We start from the raw sequence: 26,869 nt of genomic DNA, 5'->3' as shown, positions 1-26,869 counted from the left end.
GGCCAGTCTTATCTCAAAAGGCTAAGACAACTTGGAATGACCTGACAATTAGTTATATATACTTTGACATTTCTTTTCCCGTGATGGCTTTTTAAAATATGTATTTTTTTATTGATTTCAGAGAGGAAGGGAGGAGAGAGAGAAACATCAATTATGAGAGAGAAACATTGATCGGCTGCCTCCTGCGGGCCCCGTACTGGGGATTGAGCCTGCAACCCGAGCATGTGCCCTGACCGGCAATCAAACCGTGACCTCCTGGTTCATAGGTCCACGCTCAACAACTGAGCATGCCAGCTGGGCTTCCCATGATGGCTTTTAAAGAAATATTTGGCAATAGAATTCTAAACCTCTAAAATTACCCATGGTGATTCTCGTTTTGTTCTCCAGTTCATGTCATTTAAATTAAAAAATGGAAGCCTGTCCTTTGTTTCTACAGGGTAACTCGATACCCAGTGCCTCGTGTGTGATGAAAGCTAGCATGCTTGAACATGCTGAATCATATGAACTGGGAAGAGTGTGCTATATATCAATCCTTCTAGTTCTGTCAGCCGTTTTCTGAAAACTTGCTGGGAAGGTTGTGTTTGGCATGGCCTGGCTTAAGGATCCTGGGAAGAGATTTTCAGTTTTAAATGTATATCCAGAGCCAAGACTGAAACTCAACTTAGCTAGTTCCACAAGCCACATGTAAATTTCCTATCCCAAACTCTTCTGTTAAGAGGTTGAGTCTGAGCTGTGCAGTTTTAAGCTGCCATCAAAGCCAGCCTCCTCACACTGATGTGTATATATGATAGATACTCCTTGAATTCCAAAATCTGCCACGTTAATGGTTGATGTTGTTTCCCTTCTTTGTTTATCACTTAGTAGATTGCCACTGTTTTGCAGTGTTTTGTATTTTCAGCTTTTGTAACTTAACTGTAATTATTTTTAAAGCTTATTTGGTCTAATGATAAGTATTTTTCAGTATCTAATGTTTTACTGAGCTTCTGTGAATGCCACTTGATGTAATTTTGTATCGTTGCAGAAACAAATAAATTTCAAATGGTAAAGCTATAAAATCATTGAATTTATTAATATTGTATTAGAATTGTGTGATATGAGGCCTAACACAAGTGAAAGGTCCTTTTATTCTTAACCTGTAGTCTTCATTTACTTTCCCATCCAATCTCCAATAAACAGGAAACGCCATCCCAGGGTTGTACACATCCTGTAGCTTTCTGTGTTGTGATGGTGACTGATTTGCAGCCCCAGTCCTCCCCACAGGCAGCCCATGCACTAGTCTAGGAGGTAGCTGGGCCCGTGGTCATCATTCATTTACTCTCGGCACTTGTCCTCTGCTGTCTGCTTGGCCTGGAATGTCCTTGCGGACCGCTTCAACCCCAGGGACATCACCTTTCCAGCCTGTGCCCTGGCTACCAATGTCACCCTTTGTTATCTTTGAAAGATAAGCCTTGAGGCTCCGGTATAGGCTCCATAAGGGCGTGTCTCAGTGCTGCCACCCTGAGCATCATAAGGAAGACAAATCTAGGACCTTGGCTGCATAGGAATTGAATATTATCTTCTAAACACACACCTTGCAAACTGGTATTTGTTATTCTTCCAGCCCCCACAACCGCAATGAGCCTGTCGCAGGCATGTTTCCACCCCTGAGCGAGCCATTAAACCAGCAAAAAATGGGATATGGAGGCCTCTGGACCTGTAACCAAAACCATGCCCAGGCTTTGACTAACCCTTGTTGGACACCCTTCTTCCTTAACAGTGTAGACTGCAGCAGAGCACTTCCGAGTGATGAGAGAAGCCTCAGGACAGCTGGACCAACGCTTTCAAGAATATTCGGTTTTCCCTAGCTGGTTTGGCTCAGTGGATAGAGTCTCCGCCCGAGAACTGAAAGGTTCTGGGTTCAATTCCAGTCAAGGGCATGTACCTTGGTTGCAGGCTTGATCCCCAGCGCCAGTTGGGGCGCATGCAGGAGGCAACCAATTGATGTGTCTCTCTCACATCAATGTTTCTCTCTCTCTCCCCCTCCCTTTCACTCTCTCTAAAAGTCAATAGAAAAAAAATATATCTTTGGATGAAGATTAACAACAAAAATTAATATTTGGTTTGACTGTTAGGAGGTATGGGGGTGGGGTGCAGAGCACTGCTGGGGAGACATTAAGGCTACCCAGCTATCCAAATCAGCAGCCCACACCGGGCCTTCGTAGTTAGTGTGTTGTGAAAGGTGGAAGATCACCCCCTGCCCCAGCTGGAAGAGCTTCAGTTAAGAGCTGTGATGTGTGGGAGACCTGCGGGTCGGATCTCCATTCAGAAATCAAAAACGAATGAGAGTGCTTCGTGCGAGCAGAAATGAATGCTGAAAGACATGCCTGAGTCAGGCTGTGCCACAGCACCAGCCAAATTCATCTAGCGCGTCCCTGACCGAACTAATTCTTCTTTTTCTGTGCCTGGATCCTTGAACCAAGCTTCTTCAGGTCTAGGTGCACGTTCCGCTTCAGGATGGCACTGCTGCACAGAAGGGCCCCGTGGATGGCCCCCATCAACCCGCAGACGAAGATGTCTTGGCCTAGGAGACAAGAGCAGAGACCATGAGCAGCCGCAAGTGGGAGAGAGGACGAGGGCTCTCGTGTCCATCCCTCTGTGCTGGGGTCACCCAGAGGCGGCTTCAGATCAGCCCAGGTCGACAGCCTGCAGGTGTGGGAGCTGCAGGGGCAGAAAGACCTGAGGACAGGAACAGAGGACTGGGTGATACGGAGGCCTAGGGGCGCAGCTCCTGGCAAAATGAGGCAAGTCAGTGTACCTGTCAGGTAGAGGTTGGGGATGGGGCTTTGGGCCCTGATGGAGGCTATCGCATGAGGATGCAAGCGGCCCAGGTCGTGGTCAGCCCCATAGCAGGCTCCCTGGTAAGCAGCCAGATAGAACTGATTGGTCAGCGGGGATCCTCCGGTCACACTGTCGACCTAAGAAGCACAAAAGGCAGCCACAGGGTGGGAGTGAGACCTTGTGAGATGCTCATCTTTCCTCTTCTCTCCTTGAATGAGTTGACGGCCTGCATGGGTTCCCTGCCTTCCCCGGAGCTCAGGTATCTCGGGGTTTTATTTCCCTGGCCCAAAGGAAGTTGAGAAATGGTACAATCACGTGGTCTATCTACCTTTCCCTCGAGCTGTGGGAACAGCTTCAGGACAACCGACAGAGAGGCTTCAACAAAGGAGGACTTGAGGGTCTCGTAGTCGCTGCTCCGCTTTCCGTTGGGTTCGTCCCGCCACTCCTCAAACCACTCATAGCAGGTGGGCACCAGCACGACCATCGTGGACCGGTCTGGGGAGGCAGAGCTGGATTACTGCTGCCTGGCCCCTCCCGCCCCAACCCCCTCCCCGGGACCTCAGGACCTCAAGCCCCACCTGGGAATCGGTCCTCCCAAGTCGGGTCCTTAGCTGATGAGGGAGCAATTAAGAGAAAGGGCATGTGTGCGGCAGCCTTTTCCCTCGGCATAGACAGGTAGTGCTCCATCCTGAGGGTGAGAGGAGTGTGGCTGCCCGGCCCAAGACCTTGGTCCTCACAGCCACCAGCACGCCCCAAGGACAGTTCATCCCCACGGACACCCCCTCACCACCAGGGATGGAGCTGAGGGACAGCCTAGGCCAGTGATGGCGAACCTTTTGAGCTCGGCGTGTCAGCATTTTGAAAAACCCTAACTTAACTCTGGTGCCGTGTCACATATAGAAATTTTTTGATCTTTGCAACCATAGTAAAACAAAGACTTATATTTTTGATATTTGTTTTATATATTTAAATGCCATTTAACAAAGAAAAATCAACCACAAAAATGAGTTCGCGTGTCACCTCTGACACGCGTGTCATAGGTTCGCCATCACTGGCCTAGGCTCACAAAAGCCCTTCCTGGAGTCAGTGCTTGCCCACCCCCTCCCATTCCATCTCTCACACTGACTCCCCGGCATCCCGGGAAGAAGCAAGGGTCCTGTGGGCGGTGGGCCCATGCTGACACCCTCTCCCCCCGCATGCACACACACGCCTTACGCCTTGTCCATGTCTGTGTCAAAATAAACATAGTGGTTGGTGGCCGGCAGCCCCAGGTCCTTCTTGGTGCCTCGCAGACACATGAAGACAGAGAACATGCCCAAGCCGGGCCGCACCATCTCTAGCTGCTGCTTCACGCCTGCCAAAGAGAGCTGGTGAGCGCTGTGTGCACGGCGGCCAGCCGTGGTGCCCGGCCCCAGCGGAGCCTGCTGAGCCTGCTCGCTGTGTCTGCAGCCTCAGCTGCCAGCCTAGCGCCTGGGCCATTTTTATAGTGTCATTTCAACTGCAAGGGTTGAAATAACAATTAATTGGCAAGAGCCTGCTCTCCTGTCTCCGCCTGTGAAGGCCACAATGCCAGACTCCTACTCTTCTGCCTCCACCCACCTCTGCTCTAAGCACTTTTAGAAGCAGGTAGCGCCCAGCCTCCCCGAGCTGGCTCACAGCGCCTGCAGGACAGTCTCCGGCTAACTGCCTCCAATCTTCCCCTAATGCAGCGGTTCTCAACCTGTGGGTTGCAACCCCTTTGGTGGTCGAAGGACCCTTTCACACACAGGGGTCGCCTAAGACCATCCTGCATATCAGATATTTACATGATGATTCATAACAGTAGCAACATTACAGTTATGAAGTAGCAACGAAAATAATTTTATGGTTGGGTCACAACATAAGGAACTGTATTTAAAGGGCCAAAGGTTGAGAACCACTGCCCTAATGTCTCAATTAGGAGTGGATGACTGGGCTCCATGCTACAAAGATGACAGATATGAACAGTACCTCCTTATAAGCCTTAATTTCAGTATGAACTTGAAAATAAGCCACCTAATAAATGAACATACACAGTTCTCAATGTGCAGTACAGTCGGTACAAGGCCTCAAAATGACCAGCAATGCAGATGGACAAAAGCAAACAGCACTCCTGGCACCTGGCGTTTTAGGATTCAGCCGGGAGAGGGAAGAACAGAACAGGAGGGAGGCAACAGCCGTCCGATGTCCCCTGGACTAAGCAGCTGGCCTTCCCCACCTCTCTTCAAAGCACCCCAGATCAGTTACCCAGAAATTGCTCCTACAGATTCCTATCCTCTGTCCTCCTTCCCAGGAGCATCCCAGCCCCTGCTTGAGGGTTAACATTGGCTGCTCTGCCCGTTCATTTATCAACTATCTGTGGAGGACCCAAAATGTGCTGACTCCTCTGTAGGTGCTGGGGATGCTTCAAGGAATCAGATACGCTGTCTGTCTATTGGAAAAGAGACTCTCCTGAAATAAGCTGGATGCCCTCCTCTAGGCTGCAAAGAATGAGTGCTATGGGCAGCGTGACATAGAATCTATCGAAAACAGGCCACTTTGGAGAGCAAAAGGGAGTGTTATAACAATTACAGCAGGATGCTGGCCTCGGACAACCCAGCCAATCCCAGTACGGAGCAGTGGACCGCCCTGGAGCCGCAGGAGCTCACCACCTGGGTCCCAGCCTCCAGGGTAACCTCACTGCTGGCGCGCCCTGTCCAGGTTGGGTTGGGTGGGCACAGAGAGAACCAAGGGCCCAGAAGTGAAACCTCCAAGGACTTAGGAAGCCCCTGAGAACAGCAACCACCTCCCCCCGAGCCCGCTTTCCCTCTCCCCAGCCAGAAGGAAGAGGTCCAGGGACCATATACCTGGCAGAAAATACAACCTAGGGTCCCAAAGAAGGCACAGCATACCAAGCCGTTTTCTCCACGCCAGCCTTGGCTTCCCTTATTGACATCATGAGACCAGTCCTTCCCACTCAAAAACCTTCTGCTCCAAACCCTCTCAAGGCTCAGCAGTGGGATTTAAGAAAGGCGCTCCCATCCACAAAGGTTCCCTCTGCCTGACCATCCCACCTCCACCCTCGACCCCTCCTGCTCTGCCTGTCCCACCGGCCAGCAGGTGTCTGGTTCCCATCTCTGAGAGGCAGATGGAACTATGGAAACTTCCACCCCAAACAGCTAGAAACAAAGGAGTCCCCACACTGGGGCCTCTGAATTAAGCATCACCCTGCCACTGCCTGAAATGTTCTCAAATTGGAATTCATCTGTTCTCAGGGCTGAGGGACCTAAGAGCAGTGACAGCTATTCCCATACAGTGAGGGAAGGCAAGCTGGACAGGTAGCATGTGGCCTGGAGAGAAGGCAGGCCTGGGTGGGACCCAGGATCAAAGGTCCAGGGAGAGAGGGAAGCAGGAAGTACCAAAGGCAAAGTCTGTTGGTCAGCCACCCAGCCCCGCCCCACTGCCCTGCACCGGGCAGTCTCAGCCTCACCCCACTCAGCTTACCCAGTCTGAGGGAGGAGGCCTCCACTGGCCGCAGATGCTGGCTGAGGCCCAGCTAAGTGAGGCAGAGGAATAAGAAGGCTGTTTTCAGTCAAACACATACCACAGGGACAGTGACGACCGCCACCCACCCAGCCTCCCCCAGGAGGAAATCCAGGCCCTCACTTTTCTCCTGACCCTACTCTGCAACCCACCTTCCCCAGCTCCTCAAAGAGCAGCCACAAACCCCACCGTGAGGTGGCGCGCTCCTTCCACTGCTCCCTGGGCTCCTCCACGCCTTTCTATCGCGACAGCATCTGAGCTGCTCCTTTCTCTCCACCCCCAGCCCCAGCCAGAGGCCTTCAGCTACACCCCTCCCTACCCCCTAGGTCACTGGTCCCTTCCAGGCCAGCGGCCTCCTCTCCTCAGATCACACCAGTAGCTTCTAGTTGCACAACATCCTAAAGTCCATTTCAAAACAGTTACCTCTCACCTTATTTGGCTGAGCCCGTGCTCCTCATGGGCTGACCTGCTCTCCACCCCTTAGTGAGGCCTTTTCTCTGGAAGCCCCGTGCCTCTCAGCTCAGAGCCAGGCACGCGAGCATTCTCGTCCCAGCTTGCCACCTTCAAATAGGCGGCCTTGAGAAGGAACTTCACGTTCACAGCCTCAGTTTCCCCAGCCACCAACATCAGCACGATGATGGCTCTCTCCCAGGTGGCGATGAGGATCAAACACCACGACAAAGCCTCTCGCACAGACCTACCCAGGGCCAACCACAAATAGGTCTACCACCTGCCCTGGTTGGGTAGCTCAGTAGGTTAGAGCGTTGTCCTGGCAATACACCAAGGTTGTGGGTTCGATCCCCACTCAGGGCACATACAAGAATCAACCAATGAATGCATAAATAGGTGTAACAAAAAGTCGATGTTATTCTGTCCATCTTTCTCTTTCTCCCTTCCTCTTTTTCTCTAAAATTGATTACAAAACAAAACACAACTCAACAGACAAATATGTCTACCTCCTCCTCCACAAAACCAGGCTTTTCTTTTTCTTTTTTCTTTTTTAAAATATATTTTTCTTGATTTCATAAAGGAAAAGAGAGGGAGAGACAGAAACATCAATGATGAGAGAGAAAAATCGATCAGCCATCTCCTGCACGCCCCTTACTGGGGATGAGCCCACAACCTAGGCATGTGCCCTGACTAGGAATCAGCCATGACCTCCTGGTTCATGGTGACGCTCAACCACTGAGCCACACCAGCTGGGCCAGGCTTTGTTTTTAGATGTGGTCTATCAGAAAAGATGGCTGCATTGAGGCTTATTTCTACCTGGTGCCCAGCTTTTGGGCACAGGGTTCAAGGAACAGAAGAAAGGCTCAGCCCCAGTATGATTCCTGAGAGAGACAGGAAAATATAACCTTGATCCCAATACGGCACACAACAATTTTATGAGGCCTTTCTTCTCCACGCCAGCCTGAGCTTCCCTTACTGATAATGCCAGACCAGTCTTCCCCTCTCAAAGTAAGTGAGAACTTAAGGAAGGAAGCAGGATTCATACCACACGCTTAAGGAAAACCCAAGAAATGTTCCTTCTGGACTCTACCCACCATCATTCACCACTAGAGAGACGACTTAAGATGTAAGAAAACCGGAAATGGGCAACTTGGAACGGAATCTTAAAAGAGGAGCGGGGAAGTGGCTGAGGTTATGAGGGGGAGGGAGTGACTATGCCAAGCATGAAGAGATAAATGAGGATCAAAGGGTCTTCGGGGTGATGTGACAGAAAGTTGTTTCCCCGACTCCTACACAGAGGAGCAAGTTAGAGACCAGTGTGTCCACCTTTTCTGCCTAAGCACAGAGGGCAGCCATCACCCTGGGAAAAGCATCAGCCCGCCTGAGTGAGCTGCTCTAGAGCAGCGATGCTGGGGACCGCGGGAGAGAGCCACACAGCCCCGTCTTACCTGGCAGACAGCGGGCGGTCTCTGGCAGTAGGTGCTTGTAGGTATTGAACAGTCCTGCGTCAGAGATCACGACGGGGCAGTGGATATTCACCAGCTCTTGACCCTTCTTCACACTGACACCTGCAGGCACAGGAGCATGACTGGGGTTCCGTGCGCCCCAGGAGGGAAAGACAGGCTCATATCCCGCCAGGTCTCTCCCAGCCTCCACTTCAATGTCTCAGACCTGGGCGTCTGGGCCACCTAGGCCAGACGGGCACACCGCAGGCAAAACTGCGAAGTCCTCAAGCACTCTGAGCGTGTCCCACAACTGCTCTGCGCGCGCCCTCCCCAGCTGCCTCCCCATCGGGTGGGCTCCCTTTTCTGGAGCTAAACCCAACAACCTTCACACTGACCCTCCTAGCAGCCTTCCACGACCTGGTTCCTACTGTGTGTCCACCTCATTTCTGACCACTCACCAAACCATAGGTACATCCAGAAAAAAAAGCTGACGGTCAACCATTTCTGACCTACGAAAATGGCAGTTTCTAAGGCCTTATAATACTCAGCTCTTTCATGCCTTGGCACCTTCTGTTCCCCTTGCCTGGAATAACCTCCCCCAACCTCTGACTAGCTTCTTCTGACCCTTTGTGGTTGACATATATTTTTACTGTTGACACGCGTACAGATGTGCCCCACTCCCCCACATCTTCTGACCCTTTATGAGCTGGCTCGAGCGCCCCTGCCTTCCTCTGAGGCCTTCCTTGTTCCGCCATCCTTTACTTCACCTCCAGCTTTAGCATGTGCCTCTGTATGGCACTGACATTAAATCAGCCATCTTCCTTATGAGACCCGAAGCTTCCTGAGGTAAGAGATTAGGTCTTGTTCGGGAAGACCGGGGAGGGTTGGGGGGCAGGAGGTAGGGGGGTAAGAGACCAACTAAAGGACTTGTATGCATGCATATAAGCATAACCAATGGACATAAGACACTGGGGGATAGGGGAGGCTGGGGGACTGGGGCGGGGGGATAAAATGGACACATATGTAATACCCTTTGTAATACTTTAAGCAATAAAAAAAAAAAAAGAGAGAGATTAGGTCTTGTCTTTTTATTTTCATCTTTGATCGCCTAGCTCCCTGGTTGGCAAACTTTGTTGATTTCAAAGAGGAAATCAACTGGCCTAGCTCATGAAAAACACAAGTAAATATATTCTAAACTGAGTTGAATTGAACTGATAAATCCACCTTGCATGATGGACCCCTTGAGGCTGGAAGAACTTGCCCGTGAAGATGAGAGAAAATCTCACAGCTACTGACAGCCACCTCTTCCTTACCACCAGCCACGTCCTACTCTCTTCTACGAGTGTGTTCTCAGAGACTGCTGGTGGCCTCTTCTCCGGGATTTTTGTGGGGCACTGGGCCGCCCCTCGCCACCTCCTCCTTGACAGGTTCCTCTGCTGACTTCACCGTCACACCAGCCCTATTTTCTCAGGCCTCTCTGGTGCCTTCCCTGATGCTTCTTAAGGACCCACGCATTGTGGATGGCCTGCTCTGTTTCCCAGAGTCCTTCCTTGCATTGGCCTCTCCTCATGAAGTCCTTCTATAGTGGGATTTTGACTTTCCGTGCAGATTACAGCAAAGACCTGAGCCAGGATAACAGGGCTCTAGGCCCCACTCTGTCATTAGCAGGTTGAGGGCCCCCACACTGCCCTAGGGAGTGCCCAGATCACGTATTCATTCCATTAATTGCCAACACACATTTATTGAACCTCTACCATGTGCTAAAATCTATAGGCAAGTATTAAAGAGACAGCCCCTACACTCATGGAGGTTATGCATTACCAGGTAACTATTCTTATCTATTGAATAAATGATTAAATGCTGGTCGTTGCAAACCACGCAATGTTTCCTATGTCCTCTTTATCTCCAGATGAATAACTCCCGAGCCCTACTCGGGGGCAGATTCCGGTTGTAAACCCTGCTCGGGGGCAGATTCCGGCCTTTAACCCCATTGGAAGTCGGTCCTGCTACACGTTCCACCCTCGGTGCTTTCTTTCCCTGCAGCCCAGGTCTCTCCCACCCCGGCCCAGGGCCCGTGAAGCGCAGGGCTCTCACCACAGGCTTTCCCAGCTGAGTCCAGCAACACACTCTGCACAGAAGCCTTCGTCAGGACAGCGCCCCCAGCCCGCTGAATGACAGGGATGATGTGAAAGGCGATTTCACTAGAACCCCCTCGAGGATAAAAGGCTCCTTTTATGTAGTGGTCAACCAGCAGAGCATGCATGGAAAAGGAGGCGCGGCTCGGGGTCACGCCTACAGAAGGAAGGAGGGGCCATGAGGCAAATGCAGCAGCAGCAACAGTCAGAAGGGAACACCAACTCCTGGCAGAGAACGTGAAGTCTGAGTCGCTCCTTCCCAGGGTTCAAATGATGCCCGGGGGAGCCAGAGGGCTGGTCTCCATGAAAATATGGGGTACCTTACGGATCTTGGGGCCACTGGGAATGTCCTCCCTGCAAACTGCCGTGCAGCCAAGACTGGGGAGGACAGTGCTGGTAGAAAAGGATAATCGTCCAGGGTGTGGATGAAGGAGTTTTACCAGGGAGTCCTGTGGGTAGGTAGGCAGACTTCCCATCCATAAACTCCAGGGGGCCTGGGGTTTATGCTGCATTTCAGCCCGCCAAGTACATTCAGGAAGAAACACTGAGAGCCAGGAGGGCGCGCCTCCTCCAGGAGCTGCCCAAGGCCAGTACCCACCATACGTGGGGAAGATGTAGCTGAGCACCGCCTGGAGCTCCCGGGAGGCCGGCAGCTGCTGCAGGGCCTCGGCCAGGCTCTGCATGGACCCGCGAAGGAATGGAGAGAACCAGGTGAGCAGCCCACACCTGCCGAGGAACTGAGCCACAGGCAGCGGGAGGGTCTTCAACAAGATGGCATGAAAGGCTCCCCTGGATGCCAGCTGGAAAGAAAACGAACAGGTCTCATTTCTAGAACTGCTGTGACAGAATCACCATTCCATTAGCTTGCAGGCCCAGCAACACTTACCATGGCGGAACCTGAGCCGAAGTTGGATTTTTAAAAACCTCTTCTCTGTGAATTCTTCCCATTCTACACTCAAATGAGTCGTTTTGTTTTTTCAATTACTGCCTAAATTCCTTTCGAAAAATCCCAATCTTGCCCAGCCGGTGTGGCTCAGTGGTTGAGCATTGACCTTTGGACCAGGAGGTCACAGTTCAATTCCCGGTCAGGGCACATGCCTGGGTTATGGGCTAGATCCCCAGAGTGGGGGCAAAGGCAGCTGATCAGTGATTCTCTCTCATCATTGATGTTTCTATGTCTCTCCCTTCCTCTCTGAAATCAACAAAAATATATGTATTTTCAAAAGAAAACAAAAATCCCAATCTGATCTCAGATGAAGTAAAAAAGGGTAGCGATCTGAAGACACAGAAGCCAGCCTCCTGGTCAGGAAGGAGAGCATGGCGCCCCCCAGAGGCCAGAGTGAGAGTGGCAGCTGCCAAGCCCCTGCTCCAGAGGCACAGAGGCCAGCTCTGCGGGGGACTGAGTTCAGGACAGACATGACTGTTCCTCCCTTCCTGCCTCCCCACAGTGACTCCACACATGGAGGTCAGCCTTGTCAGGAATAAACACGGGGATCCTTAGCATGTCCACGTTACCTTAACCAGCTTTATATACTTGTCAATGGCAGCTTCTTCCTGGGGAAACTTCTCCTTGAGACCCTGAATGTAGGCTTTCTCCCCGCTGTACATGGGGAACTCCTTCCGACCACTGGGCCCTTCGAGTACCATGACGTCAAAGGGAGAGGACAAGGCAGCCCAGTCCAGCTGCCCCTCAGTGATCTGGTCCAAGATAAAACGGTTCAAGCTGCCTTCCTGCATCCTCCCAATATAATGGATTCCTGTGGGGAGGCAGACAAACAAGGTGTCTTCGGGATAAGGGGACTGAGCCCCGGACCAGGACGCAAGGTGAGAGAGGTTGTCCTGCTTGGCTGAATCCACACCAGAGGAGTCTACCCACCCGTGCTGAAGGGAGGAGTTGGAGCAGAAACCACCAGATCCCTGCCATTCCAGCTCCCAATGGGTGTAGCTGTCAGACAAGGAAAGAGGCGCCCAGAGAGAAAACAGGGCCTCCAAAACAACAGGAAAGCTATCATCCCACGATGCTCCAAGCCTCCTGAAGATAGAGCATGCGCCCAACCCTTTTCCACATAAACCTTACCTGTGTCAAACTCGAGGCCATCCTTTCCAAAGGTGTGACAACAGCCTCCCGCCTTGGTGTGCTGTTCCAGCACCAGAACTCGCTTGCCAGCTTTGGCCAGAATCGCGGCTGCAGCCAGGCCCCCAATGCCACTGCCAATCACCACCACGTCCAGCTTCTCGGGCACCCGGCTGGCTGAGAAAGCTGCAGCAGAGGGAGGAGATGGAGGGTGGGCTTCTCAGGAAAGGGTAGCAAAGACATGGAAACCAAGGAAGACCTCTCTAGCTTGCCCAGTGCTAGAAGTCTAGAGCAGTTTGGCAGGGAATCCTTAGTAGAATATCACAAACATGTTACCTGGGAACTGCTCAGGACCAGCAAAGTGATTTGGTTTGATCTGAACTGATTTAACCAAAGTTGCTATGCACATGGGGATTTTCCCCACTTTCAAAGACAGTAGGAATCAGTAACTTTTTTTAAATTTATTTGAAGGGGGGGGGGTGTGTGTGAGAGAGATCAATTTGTTGTTCTATTTATTTATGCACTAGAGGCCTGGTGCACAAAATTCGTGCAAGAGTAGGCCTTTGCAGCTGAGGGCAGCTGCCTGGATCTGTCCCTTGCAACCGTGGGCCAGCTTGGTCCGGAAGGACGTCTGGAAGGACATCCGGTCTAATTAGCATATTAACCTTTTATTATATAGGATTCTTGTATGTGTGCTGACCGGGGATCAAACCTGCAACCCTGGCTCGGTTACTGATTCCTGCCCTGGCTGGGTAGCTCAGTTGGTGAGAGGAGGGGTCACTTGATGTTGACACACATTAGCCACCTTGGCACAAACACATTGTGGTGTGGCAAAACTAAAAATCATTTTAATTCTTTCCTCCCTCTCCATTTTAAGCATAGACCTGACTCCCTTAAGCCCAGAGACCTCTTGGGACATGACCTCAAAAAGCATGTTCGACTGTGGATCTACAAGTCTGCCATTTTCCTTTCATTGCCTGAAAGTGAGGATGGGTTTGTGAAAAGTTGCTAAACAACATGCTTAATGTGAAATGTCAACCCTCACTCTAAACTCTCCTTGTTCTGAGCATCAGATGAAAACTTCATTGGGTCTTATAGCGGCTTTCTGATTTTCGTAGTCTATGGACGAGTAGAGTTTGAAAGTTGTTGTACACTGTGAAGGATTGTCTACCATGTCCTGCCTTGAAAATACCATTATTTATGAAAAGCATCTTTAATAAAGCTGGATACAGGTTTGCGGGGGTGGGGTGGGGGGTGTTTGGACTTGACATTGCCAAGACCTTGACACACAGAGGACAGTGCGCGCGTCCATGCGTCCACTGTTGCCCAGCCTGCCCAGCCAAGGCGCCGGTTGGTGGCGGACACTACAGCGGGCGCCTCCACGAGACTCCAGCCTCCCCGGCACTTTGCATAGGGAGAAACGGAGCCCCAGGTCTGGCAGCCGCTCGCCCTGCCGGAAAGAAGCCGCAAATCGGTGCAGCTTCCGAACGCAAGGTCCTTTCCACTGACCTTGTTTCAGAACCTTCTTCCGGGCCTCCTTGTCGGTCACCAGGGGCGCCGGGGGCCGTGTGACGTCCTCGGAGAAAGGGTTCGGGGAGCTGCCTGAGTAAACTTGGCGGAGGACGGCCAGCAGCAGCAGCAGCGCGGCCAGCAGCACCAGGGTGAGCCACATGGCGCCTGTCCGAGGGCTGGTTCGCGCCGCCGGCGCCCAGATTTGTGGCGGAGATGCCACCCTGCAAGGCGTCCTGCCCAGCGGGAGGCGGAGGCAGCTCTGCCCCTTGGCCCGTGGAGCAGCCTGGTCTCTGACTTTGGCCGGAAGCCCCGACTCCCGCGCAGGTTGGCCCTCCTAGCCCTCCGTACGGGCGGGAGGCAGCGCTCAAACTGCCCGCCCGCGGGCGGCGCTCTGCTCCCCCGCCAGCGCGGGGCGGGCGGGCGCATGCGCGGAGGGGCCCGCGGCGGCAGCAAAGCTTCGGGAGCGCGTCGGGCCAGCCCGGGGGCCTTCGGGCGGGGATGTGGGGCGCCAGGGAGGGTCCCGGGGCGAGGCGAGGCTGAGAGGTGCAGGCCTGAGAGAGAACCCCGACTGGGACGCCGGAGACTTGGGCTCCGGTCCGCGCTCGGCCGAGGACCTGAGGCAAGTCACTTTGCTCCATTTCCCCGCTCCCGCCGGGCCGCGGCCGGCTGCCTGGCTGGACGGAGGTCTCTCTTGGGATCTGCCTCGGCGAGCGCCGGACCCCCTAGCGCCCCAGACTGGCCCCTGGTTGTGGCCGCGGCGCCCCCGGGGAATGGCGTTGCCGTGGGCGGGGCCTCCGGCTGGTCCCGCGGCACCTCCCTCCGTGGGGGCAGCCTGGGGACCGGGGCGCGACGGGGGCGCCCAGCGACGCGCCCGGTGAGAGGACCGGAGCGCTGCCGGACCGGGGCGCTGTCGGACCGGGGCGCGCGTTTGTATTTGAGGCGTGGACCCCGTTTCTAAGTTAAATTCCTATTCAGGGGGTTTAAGCTCCAGCAAGCAGTTAGAAGTCAAACCCGAATGAAGCCCCTTCTCTAAAGCGGATGCACCATCAATACTTCATTGAAAAAGGATCCGTCTGGCCTGGCGGCGTGACTCAGTGGTTGAGCATCGACTTAGGAACCAGGAGGTCACCGTTGGGTTCCGGTCAGGGCACCTGCGGATTGCGGGCTTGAGCCCCAGTGGGGTGTGCCGGGGGCAGCGATCAATAATTCCCATCCTTGATGTTTCTCTCTCCTCTCTCTCTCTTCCTCTCTGAAATCAATAAATTATATAATTTATATATATAAATAAATTATATATATTATGTATATAAATTATATATAATTATATATGTAAATTATATGTGACATAATTTATATATAAATATATATAATTTATATAAATCAATAATTACATATATAATTTATACATATTTATATAACATATAAGTTATTTCAGAGAGGAAGAGAGAGAGAAAAATATATATATTTTTAAAGGAAGGCCATTTCCTCAGGTCCAACTCTAAGGAACTTGCCTAATAGAGGTGGGAGTGACTTAAGAACTAAGAGTTCTCAGTGTGTTTGACAGTTAGCTCCGTTCTTTCTCTGATAAGATAGTAGCTGTCCCTAGTGAAGCCCCCAGCAGTGCCCCAGCCAGAACCCAGGCCCTAGCAGGCGTGTGAAGCTGCTCACGCTTCTACTCGCTTGGCCCATTTCAGCTGGGTAACAGAAAGGCCTTCCTGAGATTGCTGTCAGCATGCCTGCCTCTCAGACGCTGTCATGGAGGTCAAGGAGGAGGGGGAAAAGGGAAGCAGGTGCTGAGGCCCCAGAGGACATAATGAGAGGGAGCTGGTTCCCCACGTGCCATGAGGAAGGGACACTACCCTGTCTTCTAAATTACAGTGAGCCCCATGCCCAGCCCAGGAGCCAGGAGGTATTCCTGCTCCTTGGGTGGGAATCAGTGTGTCCTACCCCAACAAAGAGTCCTGTTTGTTACTGGCAGCCAGTTCTTAGGGAATCCAAGTTATATTCCCACAGAGGAGGGCTGACCTAGAGACGAGGCCCTCCTTCCTTAGACACTGGAGTCTGTGAAGTATGACGGGCAGTTGTGTGTGAGCCATCTGTCCGTTATGATCTGGCTTTGGCTTTTTTTTTTTTTTTTTTTTTTTTTTAATACGGAAGGAGGAAGATGATATGAAGCTTGGATCAAAGGCAGGGTTTTGTTTTTTGTTTTTAAGTATGTTTTTATTGATTTTAGAGAGGGAGAAAGAGAGAAACATCCATTGGCTGCCTCCTGCACGCCCACTACTGGGGATCAAGCCAGCAACCCCGGGCATGTGCCTTAACTGGGAATTGAACTGGCAGCTTCTTGGTACATGGGATGATGCTCAACCAACTGAGCCACACCAGCCAGGGCTGATCTGGCTTTTTGTTGAGATGTATCCATGGGTCCAGTTCCCCTGTGATGGAAGTATGGGCCTCTCCAGCCCTCTTCCAAAGATGATGTAGAATGAAAGACTGAGTTAGCCAAACTGGCTAAGCAGCTGCAACATGTGCAATATTGGTGACAACTGAAGAAGGTTAGCATTGTGTTGCATTTTAAGTTTCTACCATCATAGGAACCAGATCTTATAAGCCCCTAGACCCAAGCCTGAGCACGTCAGCTAAGACCACCCTTCAAGATGCCACCCATTAGCCTCACCTCTTTGATAAACTTCCCTAGATCCCATTAACTTCACTGTCAGAAACAGAACCCCACCACTTACAGTAGTGCTGCTACCTTCTGGATTCTGAGAACCCAGCCCTTAGACTCCGGCAGGGTCCCCTTCTTTCCATCCAGTGGAATGGGTAGTAAGAGGTAGGCTTTTGGCTAAGGCAGCTCATTTATTAAGAATAAATTTACAGTCAAGCTGGCATGGCTTAGTGGTTGAGCGTGGACCTATGAACCAGAAGGTCTCGGTTTGATTTCTGATCACAGCACATACCCGAGTTGTGGGCTCGATCCCCAGTGTGGGGCATGCAGGAGGCAGCAATCAATGATTTTTTTTTTCTCATCATTGATGTTTCTATCTCTCTCCCTCTCTAAAATCAATAAAAATCTATTTAAAAAATAAAAAATATTTAAAAAGAAATTAACAGATTTTTAAAGTCAGTTTTTCTCAACAGAACCATAACTGAATGATGAAACCAGTTTTCTTTAATTTTTTTTTTTTTTTTTTTTAACAGGGCTGAGGCTTCAAAGACCTCAGGGACTTCTTTCAGTACTCACAGAAACCTACACCCTGGTGATGGCACACAGGGACTGTTTTCTTGCTCTAAGTCTGAATGACTGCCAAAAAGGAAGGCAAAGGTAGAGCAGTTGGATCTCTGGCTCTCCCTATAGCTTCTAATCTCAGACCTTCATAAACTCCTTTCTGAGCCCAAGGACAAAGTTCACTTGAACAAATGATTTTGAGTCATGAATGAAAAATCTTGCTCTTTCCACAATGAGAAAGAATTCAGAGATGGACAGGTAAGCAAGCACTTCTGTTTTGGGGGAAACGTTTGGTGTGGGATATATTATTAATAGTAATAAAAGCATGTATCAAGAGAATGTGGAACTTTATGTCTAGGAAAAACCCTCATTATCGTTCTCTTTGTTCTATTAGAAGAAGTTTCTGTTCACCTCTGGGTCGGTTGCCTTTCCTGAGATCTTATTTTCTTAGTGGGTTATGGGATTTGAGTTTGGATTTGCTTGGTAGGAGAATTTCAGTGAGGAATCTTCCTAGACATTTGTACTTAATTGATTCGGCCTGATTATCCTCAGGACTCTTGGTTCAGTGTGACCTATCTCTGTGCAAGTCTTATCTTTCCCACTACCTCGCCTAGAAATGTATTCTTAGCGGGAGGAAAGGAGAAAGAGATCGAGATTGATTTCTTGTTCCACTTACTTATGCATTCATTGGTTGATTCTTGTATGTGCTCTGACCAAAAAATGTATTCCTAAGTGGAGCCTGTAGGATTCAGTGGTTGGAACTAGGACAAGGCCTTTTTGCTTTGGTGGTTGCCTTCACTGAATTAAGACAGGTGAACTGTATTCCCAAAGGGAAGTCTTTGGACACTGGAGGGGACTGAACTGGAGGGGGAAAGGAAGGATGAAATGAATCCTGAGTACACAGACCCCTGCAGGGAGTTGTTTAGCATGGTGAATCAGCAGGTATTTTTGATAACATATTTTGTGCCTAGTACTATGTGAATGAGTATGGGAAACATAAAAGAGGTATAAGAGAAGGTCCTTACGCTCAAAGCAGCAGATTCTGATTGGGGAGACAGGCCTTGGCAGAGAAACCTGTAGCTTTTGGACTTTAGGTAAGTGAGATGCCATTGTAGCCCCAGTTGGTAAGGTAGGCCACCTTTAGGAGGTAGAACTGATTTTGAAGGGAATAGAGGACACAGAGAAGTTGGAGGTAGGTGTGTATTCTAGAGGAAAATCACATGACCCCAGAAATAGAAGTGAGAGTAATTGCAATAGTGTGTTCATTGGATTGACGTGGAAAATACTAGTACTTAGGCATCAAGAGGCCAGTTATGGAGGAGTTGGCTCAGTTGTGTGTTAGGGCGTCCATTCTCATCTCCCAGGGATAAAAAAAAATCAAATCTGATTTTAAGGAGTATTAGCAAAAATACATAGGAGGGATTAGAGTAGTGGGATAATCTAGGATTATAGGGCTTTGACTTCAGCAGTGATTCCTTTATTAATCATTTTCCTTTATTATTTTTTATTTATTCTACAGAAAATAATCCATTCACATAATTCAAAATTAAAAACATACAGAGTATATGCTATGAAAAAATTGCCTGCTAGTCCTAGCTGATTTGGCTCAGTGGATAGAGTGTCAGCCTGCTGACTGAAGGGTCCCGGGTTCAATTCCAGTCAAAGGCACATACCGGTTGTGGCTTGATCCCTGGCCCTGGTCAGGGCGCATATGTGGGAGGCAACCAATTGATGTGTCTCTCTCACATTGATGTTTCTCTCTGTCTCTCCTCCTCCTTTCCACTCTCAAAAAATCAGTGGAAAAATATCCTTGGGTAAGGCTTAACAACAACAACAACAACAAAAATTGCTGCCCTAGCTGGTTTGGCTCAGTGGATAGAATGTCAGCCTCTGAACTGGAGGGTTCTGGGTTCGATTCCGGTCAAGGGCACATGCCCAGGTTATGGGCTCAATTCCCAATAGGGGGTGTGGAGGAGGCAGCCGATCAATGATTCTCTCTCATCATTGATGTTTCTATCACTTTCTCCCTCTCCCTTCCTCTCTGAAATCAATAAAAATATATATATTTTTAAAATTGCCTTCTACCCTTGTCCCCTGGCCACCAGTTTTTCTGTTGGAGGCAAACGTACCACTTCTGGAAATAGTCTCTGCAGACAAGCAAATATGATTATGTATTATTTTTAAATATAAATAGTAAAACAGTGTATAATCTGTCCTTGCTTTTTCACTTAATATGTCATGAAGATTGTCCCATATTGTCCATAAAGCACTTTCTTATTCTTCTTTATGAGGCAAATTAATGCTATTCAGATGGTATGAATTGCAAGAAGTTTGTCAGGTGTGTTTTTTTAAGCTCTCATAGGGGACAGGTTTGGCTGAGCGGAAAGGCCAAAAGTGAGGGAACTGCCTCACTGAACTTCACTTATTCAGAGACCTTTAATAGCCAGGAAATCTGTGTAAGATTTTTGAGATAACATTAATTCAGCTTTTCGCAGTTTTCCTTAACAATAGATTAAACAGAAGCTTTCCCTTATAGTATTTCTCATAGTTAACTTCTTAGGAGTCCATCCATATGTGTGTGTGTGTGTGGTGGGAAAAGTGTGACATTTAAGCTGTCATCTTTGGGGCTGACATGTGCCTGGGAGAGTGACTCTGGTTTGTCTTTCAGGTCGAAAGTGTGTCTGCTGGGAACTCTCCACCAAACGACAAGGACAGCAGTGCTCTTCTGGCTTTCAGGGGAATTCCTGTACATATTGCACACACTTTAGTACCTCCCGCCAATACAAGTGTTTGTTGCATGCCATTAGGTGGTGCCAGGAGCCCATGTCACAGGATGGCATAGACCCTGCCCTCCAGGAGCTCATACTGAGGGGAAGAGGGGTGGGGCACAAACAAGCAAAAAACAACCTCTGTCTAGTAAGATTATTGCTGTAGTGAAGCAAAATATAAAGTGCAATGGGAATACCAAAGGCTCACCACAGTCTCATTGAATTGTGTGGATTTTGGTTGTTTACTATTCGTGGAAGGTGTACACGTCCCCACATCACTCAACTTGTGCATCAGAGTTGGAGCTTTCCAGGTGCCTCTCTTTAAGATTGGCTTTAATCAACCCATCAAGGTAGACCAGCTCCTTCTGGCCTCCAGTTTCAAGGATATTCAGTACCATGGGTGGGGTTGGGGGGGACATGGATCTACCCTTACACTAAAGATCACTGCCCTGCAGATCTCGGAGTTGAAGAACCACAGCCTCCTCCGGGCCCTGACAACAGAAGCTAATGGATGGGCGCCAGGTGGTAAGTCCCCTTCAGGGCCCTTAGAGCCTGGGTGGGGCCCAAGTCAGAGCTGCCCATGGATCTGCTTTTCATCATTTGAATTTCTCACTACTTGTCCTACAGAATTTTGCAGATTTATCATTATCCAAGGAAAATTAGAATCAACACTGGAGGAGTCACAAGATCTGAGTTATAATCTAGCCCCAATAGCCCTGCTAGTGACTGACTGTGTGCCTTTGGGCAAATCATATAATCTCTGTGTCTACAGTAGAAATATTAAAACCTCCTTTATCCTCAAAAGGATATTACGGCCCTGACTGGTTTGGCTCAGTGGATAGAGCGTCGGCCTACGGTCTTAAGGGTCCCAGGTTCGATTCCGGCCAAGGGCTTGTACCTTGGTTGCAGGCACACACCCAGTAGGGAGTGTGCAAGAGGCAGCTGATCGATGTTTCTCTCTCATCGATGTTTCTAAATTTCTATCCCTCTCCCTTCCTCTCTGTAAAAAATCAATAAAATATATTTTTTAAAAAAGGATATTATGATCTACACTAATAAAAGAGAAACATGGTAATTGGCGTACAACCGCTACCCTTTTCATTGGCTAATCAGCGAGATATGCAAATTAACTGTCAGCCAAGATGGCGGCCGGCAGCCAGGCAGCTTGAAACTAACATGAGGCTTGCTTGCCTCAGTGACGGAGGACTCCAACGTTTCCCGCCTGCAGCTGCAGGCCTCTGAGCCGGCAGTTTAAGAAACATTGTAAGGAATACCGCTGGACTTCAGCCAGCAGAATCGTAACATTGTAAGCAAAGGCCAGAAACCTACTTTCAGCAGCGGAGGCCTAAGAGCTGGAGCCAAGCCTCAAGCTAAAGCTGGCACAGAATTAAAAAGAAAAAAGGAGCGAGCGGTTGGGAGCTTCAGTCACCCCCAGCCTGAAAACAGCCCTCAGCCCCTCACCCAGACTGGCCAGGCACCCCAGTGGGGACCCCCACCCTGATCCAGGACACCCTTCAGGGCAAACCAGCCGGCACCCACCCGTGCACCAGGCCTCTACTCTATATAGTAAAAGGGTAATATGCCTCCCAGCACCGGGATCAGCATGACAGGGGGCAGCACCCAAACCCCCTGATCGGCCCTGCTCTGTGTGTGACAGGGTGCGGCACCCCAACCCCCCCGCCCCCCCCCCCCCGCCACGGGCCCTGCTCTGTGTGTGCCAGGGGGCGGGGCCACAATCTCCCTACCGGCCCTGCTCTGTTCGTGACAGGTGAAGGTGCCCCAACCCCCTGATCGGCCCTGCTCTGTGGGTGATAGAGGGCGGTGCCCCAACCCCCCCCACCCCCTACTGGCCCTGCTCTGTGTGTGATGGGGTAGAGCCATAACCTCCCCATCGGCCCTGCCCTGAGTGTGACAGTGGCGGTGCCCCAACCCCCTGATTGGCCCTGCTCTGTGGGTGATAGAGGGCGGAGCCCCAACCCCCTGGTCCGCCCTGCTCTGTGTGTGACAGGAGGCGGTGTGCCAACTCCCCTATTGGCCCTACTTTGTGAGTGACAGGGGGGAGCTCCTCAACCCCCTGATCGGCCCTGCTCTGTGCATGACAGGGGGCAGCGCCCCAACCCCCTGATTGGCCCTGCTCTGTGCGTGACGGGGTGGCGCCACAACCTACCCATCGACTCTGCCTTGAGTGTGACGGGGCGGTGCCCCAACCCCCCAATCGGCCCTACCCTGAGCGTGACTGAGGGTGGCATCGCAACCTCCCAATCTGCCCTGCTCTGTGCATGACAGGGGGCGGTGCCCCAACTCCCCAATCGGCCCTGCTCTGAGCCCAACCAGGGGCTGCACCTAGGGATTGGGCCTGCCCTCTGCCACCCGGGAGCAGGCCTAAGCCAGCAGGTCGTTATCTCCCAAGGGGTCCCAGACTGCGAGAGGGCACAGGCGGGCTGAGGGACCACCCTCCCCCCCCCCCCCGAGTGCACAAATTTTTGTGCACCGGGCCTCTAGTAATGAAATAAGACAGTATATGCAAAAGGACTTTGAAAAAGCATCCTATTTTATCTGCTTTACATGGTTCTTTCCTACATTACTGGGTGGGCAAAAGTAAGTTTACAGTTGTTCATATGGAAAATAATACAATAATCTATATATATAAAAGCCTAATATGCATATTGTCCCCTCGAGAGTTCAACCAGGAGACCAGGAGTTCGGTTGCTCGCTATGATGTGCGCTGACCACCAGGAGGCAGTATGGAATGAAGGGAGGCCCCAGCTGGCAGCCGGCAGGCCCCAATTGGCCCTGATCACCAGCTAGGCCTAGGGGCCCTACCCATGCACGAATTTCGTGCACCGGGCCTCTAGTCTATATATAGAAAAGCCTAAGTGACTGGCCAACTGGCTGGTAGCTATGATGCGCACTGGCCACCAGGGGACAGACATTTAATACAGGAGCGGAAACTACAGGCATGGAAACATGGAACAGACTGATGAATTTCAGAGGGAGGAGGGCAGGAAGAGATTAACTAAAGATCTTATATGCATGCTAGAGGCCCTCGGCCTGGCCTGTGTGTGCCCTCTTGCAATCTGGGACGCCTCGGGGGATGTCAGAGAGCTGGTTTTGGCCTAATCCCCGCAGGCCAGGCTGAGGGGCCCCACTGGTGCACGAATCCATGCACCAGGCCTCTAGTTGGTAAATAATAATACAAGTATAAACTTTGTTTTGCATACTTACAATTATAAACCTACTTTTGCCCCACACTTTTTTCTGGGGTTGTTGTTGTTTTTTTGTTAATCCTCACCAGAGGATATGTTTTCCAATGATTTTTAGAGAGAATGGAAGGGAGGGAGGAAGGGAGACGGACATAGATGTGCAAGAGACACACCAATTTACAACCTAGGTATGTGCCCTTGACTAGGAACTGAACGTGCAACCCTTTGGTGCATACGCTGGTTTCCCTAACCATTGAGCACACCAGCCAGGGCAAAGGGGTTTTTTGTTTGTTTTTTTACAGTCCATGGTTGAGTATTCTGTATTCTGTTGAAGTTATCCAGCTTGGAAGCCCTGAGGTTCTGTGTCTGCTGCCCTGTCCACAGTTTGGGACTGGCAAGATTGAGTTTCCCAGAGTTCCAGACATTCAGGACCCCAGACCTATCTCATCTGCCACCACTTCACTGCCCTGCTGGTCCCAAGCCCACGACTGTGTCCATAGTATTAGCTAACATGTATTGAGCACTTACCTTTGGGCCACATATTCCCCGAAGAGGTCGAAGAGTTACATCATCCCCATAGTAGTCCCATGAGTGATTACCAATGGTTAAGTAATTGGCCCAAAGAACAGCTAATAAGTGGTGGAGATGAACTGTTCACCAGCAATAGGCTCTAGAGCAGGGGTCCTCAAACTATGGCCCGCGGGCCACATGCAAATACAAATACTGTATTTGTTCCCGTTTTGTTTTTTTACTTCAAAATAAGATATGTGCAGTGTGCATAGGAATTTGTTCATAGTTTTTTTTAAAACTATAGTCCGGCCCTCCAACGGTCTGAGGGACAGTGAACTGGCCCCCTCTTTAAAAAGTTTGAGGACCCCTGCTCTAAAGCAGTGGTTCTCAACCTTGGCTGCACATTAGAATCACCTGGGAATCTTTTTAAAATCCTGATTTCTGGGCCTCATCCTCCAGAAATTCTGTTTCTTTGTTACTAATGTTGTGGCCCCAACCCGTAACAAAGAAACAGAATTTCCAGAGGATGGGGCCCAGAAATCAGGATTTTAAAAAGATTCCCAGGTGATTCTAATGTGCAGCCAAGATTAAGAACCACTAGAGCAGGGGTGGGCAAACTTTTTGACTCGAGGGCCACAATGGGTTCTTAAACTGGACCAGAGGGCCGGAACAAAAGCATGGATGGAGTGTTTGTGTGAACTAATATAAATTCAAAGTAAACATCATTACATAAAAGGGTACGGTCTTTTTTTTCAATAGTTTTATTCATTTCAAACGGGCCGGATCCGTGGTAGTTTGCCCGCGGCTGCACTAGAGTGTGCTTTTAGCAACCATCTGCTCCTGCTTCCCAGCCGCTTGCTCTTCCTCATTATCCACTAGTGTTTTGAGTTCTTGATAGAATTTTACTTAATTTGCAAGTATACTTTCAAACCAGGTTTGTCACGTGATGTCCTCAGCCATGAGTTCAAGGCAGAGAGGAATTGTCCTAAACTGCTTTTACCACTGAGGCTGGAGGGATCACAGTGTTTGGTATTTAACTGCAGTCTCTTCATCCTTACCACTATTTGTTGATGTCCTCCATAGCAAATGGGAAAAACCAGTGACAGGATGCTACTAGAAATTTGGGCCAGAGAGTGGCAGCTGTGGTTTGGAGAAAAGGGCCATGAAGTGGCTATAGAGAACCAATCCTGCTGGGTTTTTTTCTTCTCCTCCCCCCCCCCAACCCCCCCTTACCATGCTTTATTCATTCATCAAATATTGAGCACATGTTATGTGTCAGGCACTGTTCTAGGTTCTGGAGAGCCCCGCTCTCATGTAGCTCCCAGTGCAGTGGGAAAGATGGTCCCACACTGATAAAGCATCCAGGTGAGGGTGATAATCAGAATTAACTGAAGGATGAGAAGGAGTTACACCAGAAGGGGTTGCAATTGACGGGGCTTGCTGACTGTCGGCAGAGGGAGAGCAGTCCGTGCCACGGCACTGAAGGTGGGAAGTATAGAGAAACTTTAGGTATCCTTTACGCCCTACAGCAGAGTTAGGTACAGAGGGTCCAGATTGTGAGAGTACTTAGATGCTATGCTAAAGAGTTGAGGTTTACCTTGAGAGTTATGGAGGATCCATGGAGGGTTTTGACCAGGGGAGCCAGGGTGGGACGCCAGGTCTGCCTTTCCGAAAGCTCACCCTGGCAGCCTCGTAAAGAGGGTATCTGAGGGCAACGGGACCCAGGGCTGGGGCTGACGGTGATCCAGACCACCCTGAGCTCAGAGGGTCTCCTTTTCTTACCGTTGCAGTTGTGAGCCCCGAGGTGCTCAGAGCCCAGGAAGAATGGGAAGCCGTGCAGAACATCCAGCCAGAGACAGGTAACTGCAAGAATAGCACTATCGCCACACAGTCTGCTGCTGGTAAAGGCACTGTCCACACCTGGGGCTAATGTTTCTGTGGCTCTGAGATTAGAGGACAGTTCCTGAATGGTCCTATTTTGGCTGTGTGCAGTAAAATAAAAACTCCAAATCTAAAGACGACTTTCTGGGAGAAATGGGAATGAATGCCCTGGGGAAAGGGCTGCCACCTACCCAGCCCTGAGAGAAGTCAGGGAGGACCTTGGCATGGTCAGCTTCTGTAGGGAGATGAGGTTAGCAGGAGGATGGAGGCGGGCAGCCGGGGCCGCTGCATAAGGCTGAGCAGGTTGTTCACTGTACAAGGAAATCCCTGGAGTTGGGGGCTGAAGCCATCTTCTGGAAGGCTCTGAGCTTGATAAAAATCGTCTCTCATGTCTTTCTGAGAGCTCCAGGACAGCAGAACTAGGACCATATGGGAGAGATGTTACTGTTAACTGGCAAGTTAATTCCCTGTGGACTGGAACAAAGGATGGAGAGAGGGCCCTTCGTATGTAGGGTATGAGAAGGGTCAAAGTAGGAATTAGGAAATACCCCTAAGCAAAACTGGCACACTCTTATGTGTGTGCCTACTCCAGTCAGTGACACCCCCTCCCAGATGAGTGGAATTTAGGGAGCCCCTGAGGGGCAGATGTATCCCTACTCACTGCATAGATCGCTTGCAAGCCTCTGACCAGCCTGGTGTGGAAGGGAAGTTGATCCAGCAGCTTTGGGTGTCTGATGTTTACAGCTGGAATCTGAGCTTAGAGGTGACAACTGGAAGGCCTCAGTGAATGGCTGCTGACACTGACTACTGTTACAAACCCTGGGGTTTCTGCCTCTTCCCTTTGGCCACAGGAAGCCAGACAGACCAGCCTGCACAGCTAATCTCCTTCAGTGAGGCCCTGCAGCATTTCCAGACCATCGACCTCTCCTCCTTCAAGGTATGACATAGGGACGTTTGGGATCTCCAGCAAAGCACTTCTTCCCAGGAGCCAGGTTTCTAACCCACCAGGACAGGGCACTGGTCAAGCAGATGGAAGCTTCTAGTTGAGGGTCCTATCTCACCTAGAAAGATCTTGGGGTACAGGGTCGTGGCTGCCAAAGACCCTTGTTGCATGCAGGGCCCCTATGGCCTTTCTGGGCCTGTGCCCCAGAGGTCCATGTAGCTGCTCCCTGCTCTTCCCTCTTAGCGATGGGAGGTCTGGAATCAAGTGCTAGGTAGTTCCTTGAGGAAGCAAGGCAGCCTGTCCAGAGCTGAGTAATTAATGGCTAATGTAGGAAAATCTTCCATTCTCTCAAGGTATTAGAA

The 26,869-nt window shown here is 50.5% G+C and overlaps 2 protein-coding genes across 2 annotated transcripts in view; one reads left to right on the top strand and one right to left on the bottom strand.

Moving 5' to 3' along the window:
* Positions 1-1,043: 1,043 nt before the first annotated feature.
* RETSAT (retinol saturase) lies at positions 1,044-14,361 on the bottom strand. The gene is made up of 11 exons (XM_081101028.1): positions 13,971-14,361; positions 12,465-12,647; positions 11,903-12,144; positions 10,986-11,187; positions 10,347-10,544; positions 8,256-8,375; positions 4,033-4,171; positions 3,396-3,505; positions 3,146-3,312; positions 2,795-2,954; positions 1,044-2,560 (listed from the first exon to the last, which is right to left on the bottom strand). The coding sequence occupies exons 1-11, from the start codon at positions 14,131-14,133 to the stop codon at positions 2,421-2,423; spliced, it is 1,824 nt and encodes a 607-aa protein (XP_080957154.1). The 5' UTR covers positions 14,134-14,361; the 3' UTR covers positions 1,044-2,420.
* A 34-nt stretch (positions 14,362-14,395) lies between these two features.
* The window catches only part of ELMOD3 (ELMO domain containing 3), a 30,088-nt gene continuing 17,614 nt past the window's right edge, over positions 14,396-26,869 (top strand). The window contains exons 1-6 of the mRNA XM_081100901.1: positions 14,396-14,592; positions 17,175-17,460; positions 19,871-19,948; positions 20,426-20,495; positions 25,474-25,542; positions 26,416-26,501. Of these exons, the coding sequence (XP_080957027.1) occupies positions 17,407-17,460; positions 19,871-19,948; positions 20,426-20,495; positions 25,474-25,542; positions 26,416-26,501 (357 nt within the window). The 5' untranslated portion in view covers positions 14,396-14,592; positions 17,175-17,406. The remainder of the gene's footprint in view (positions 14,593-17,174; positions 17,461-19,870; positions 19,949-20,425; positions 20,496-25,473; positions 25,543-26,415; positions 26,502-26,869) is intronic.

The sequence above is a fragment of the Myotis nattereri genome (assembly GCF_964212035.1).
Source record: "Myotis nattereri genome assembly, chromosome: 10".
In the NCBI taxonomy this organism is placed as follows: domain Eukaryota; kingdom Metazoa; phylum Chordata; class Mammalia; order Chiroptera; family Vespertilionidae; genus Myotis; species Myotis nattereri.
Note: the sequence above shows the minus strand (reverse complement) of the source record. Positions and strands in the feature narration are given on the sequence as shown.

What these genes read in the sequence shown, in the direction of transcription:
- RETSAT (XM_081101028.1), bottom strand. Translation starts at nt 14,133, where the DNA reads ATGTGGCTCACCCTGGTGCTGCTGGCCGCGCTGCTGCTGCTGCTGGCC. An exon ending in AGTATATAAAGCTGGTTAAG is followed by an intron (nt 11,188 to 11,902) that starts GTAACGTGGACA and finishes TTTTCTTTCCAG; the next exon opens with CTGGCATCCAGGGGAGCCTT. An exon ending in GACACAGACATGGACAAGGC is followed by an intron (nt 3,506 to 4,032) that starts GTAAGGCGTGTG and finishes TCTCACCCTCAG; the next exon opens with GATGGAGCACTACCTGTCTA.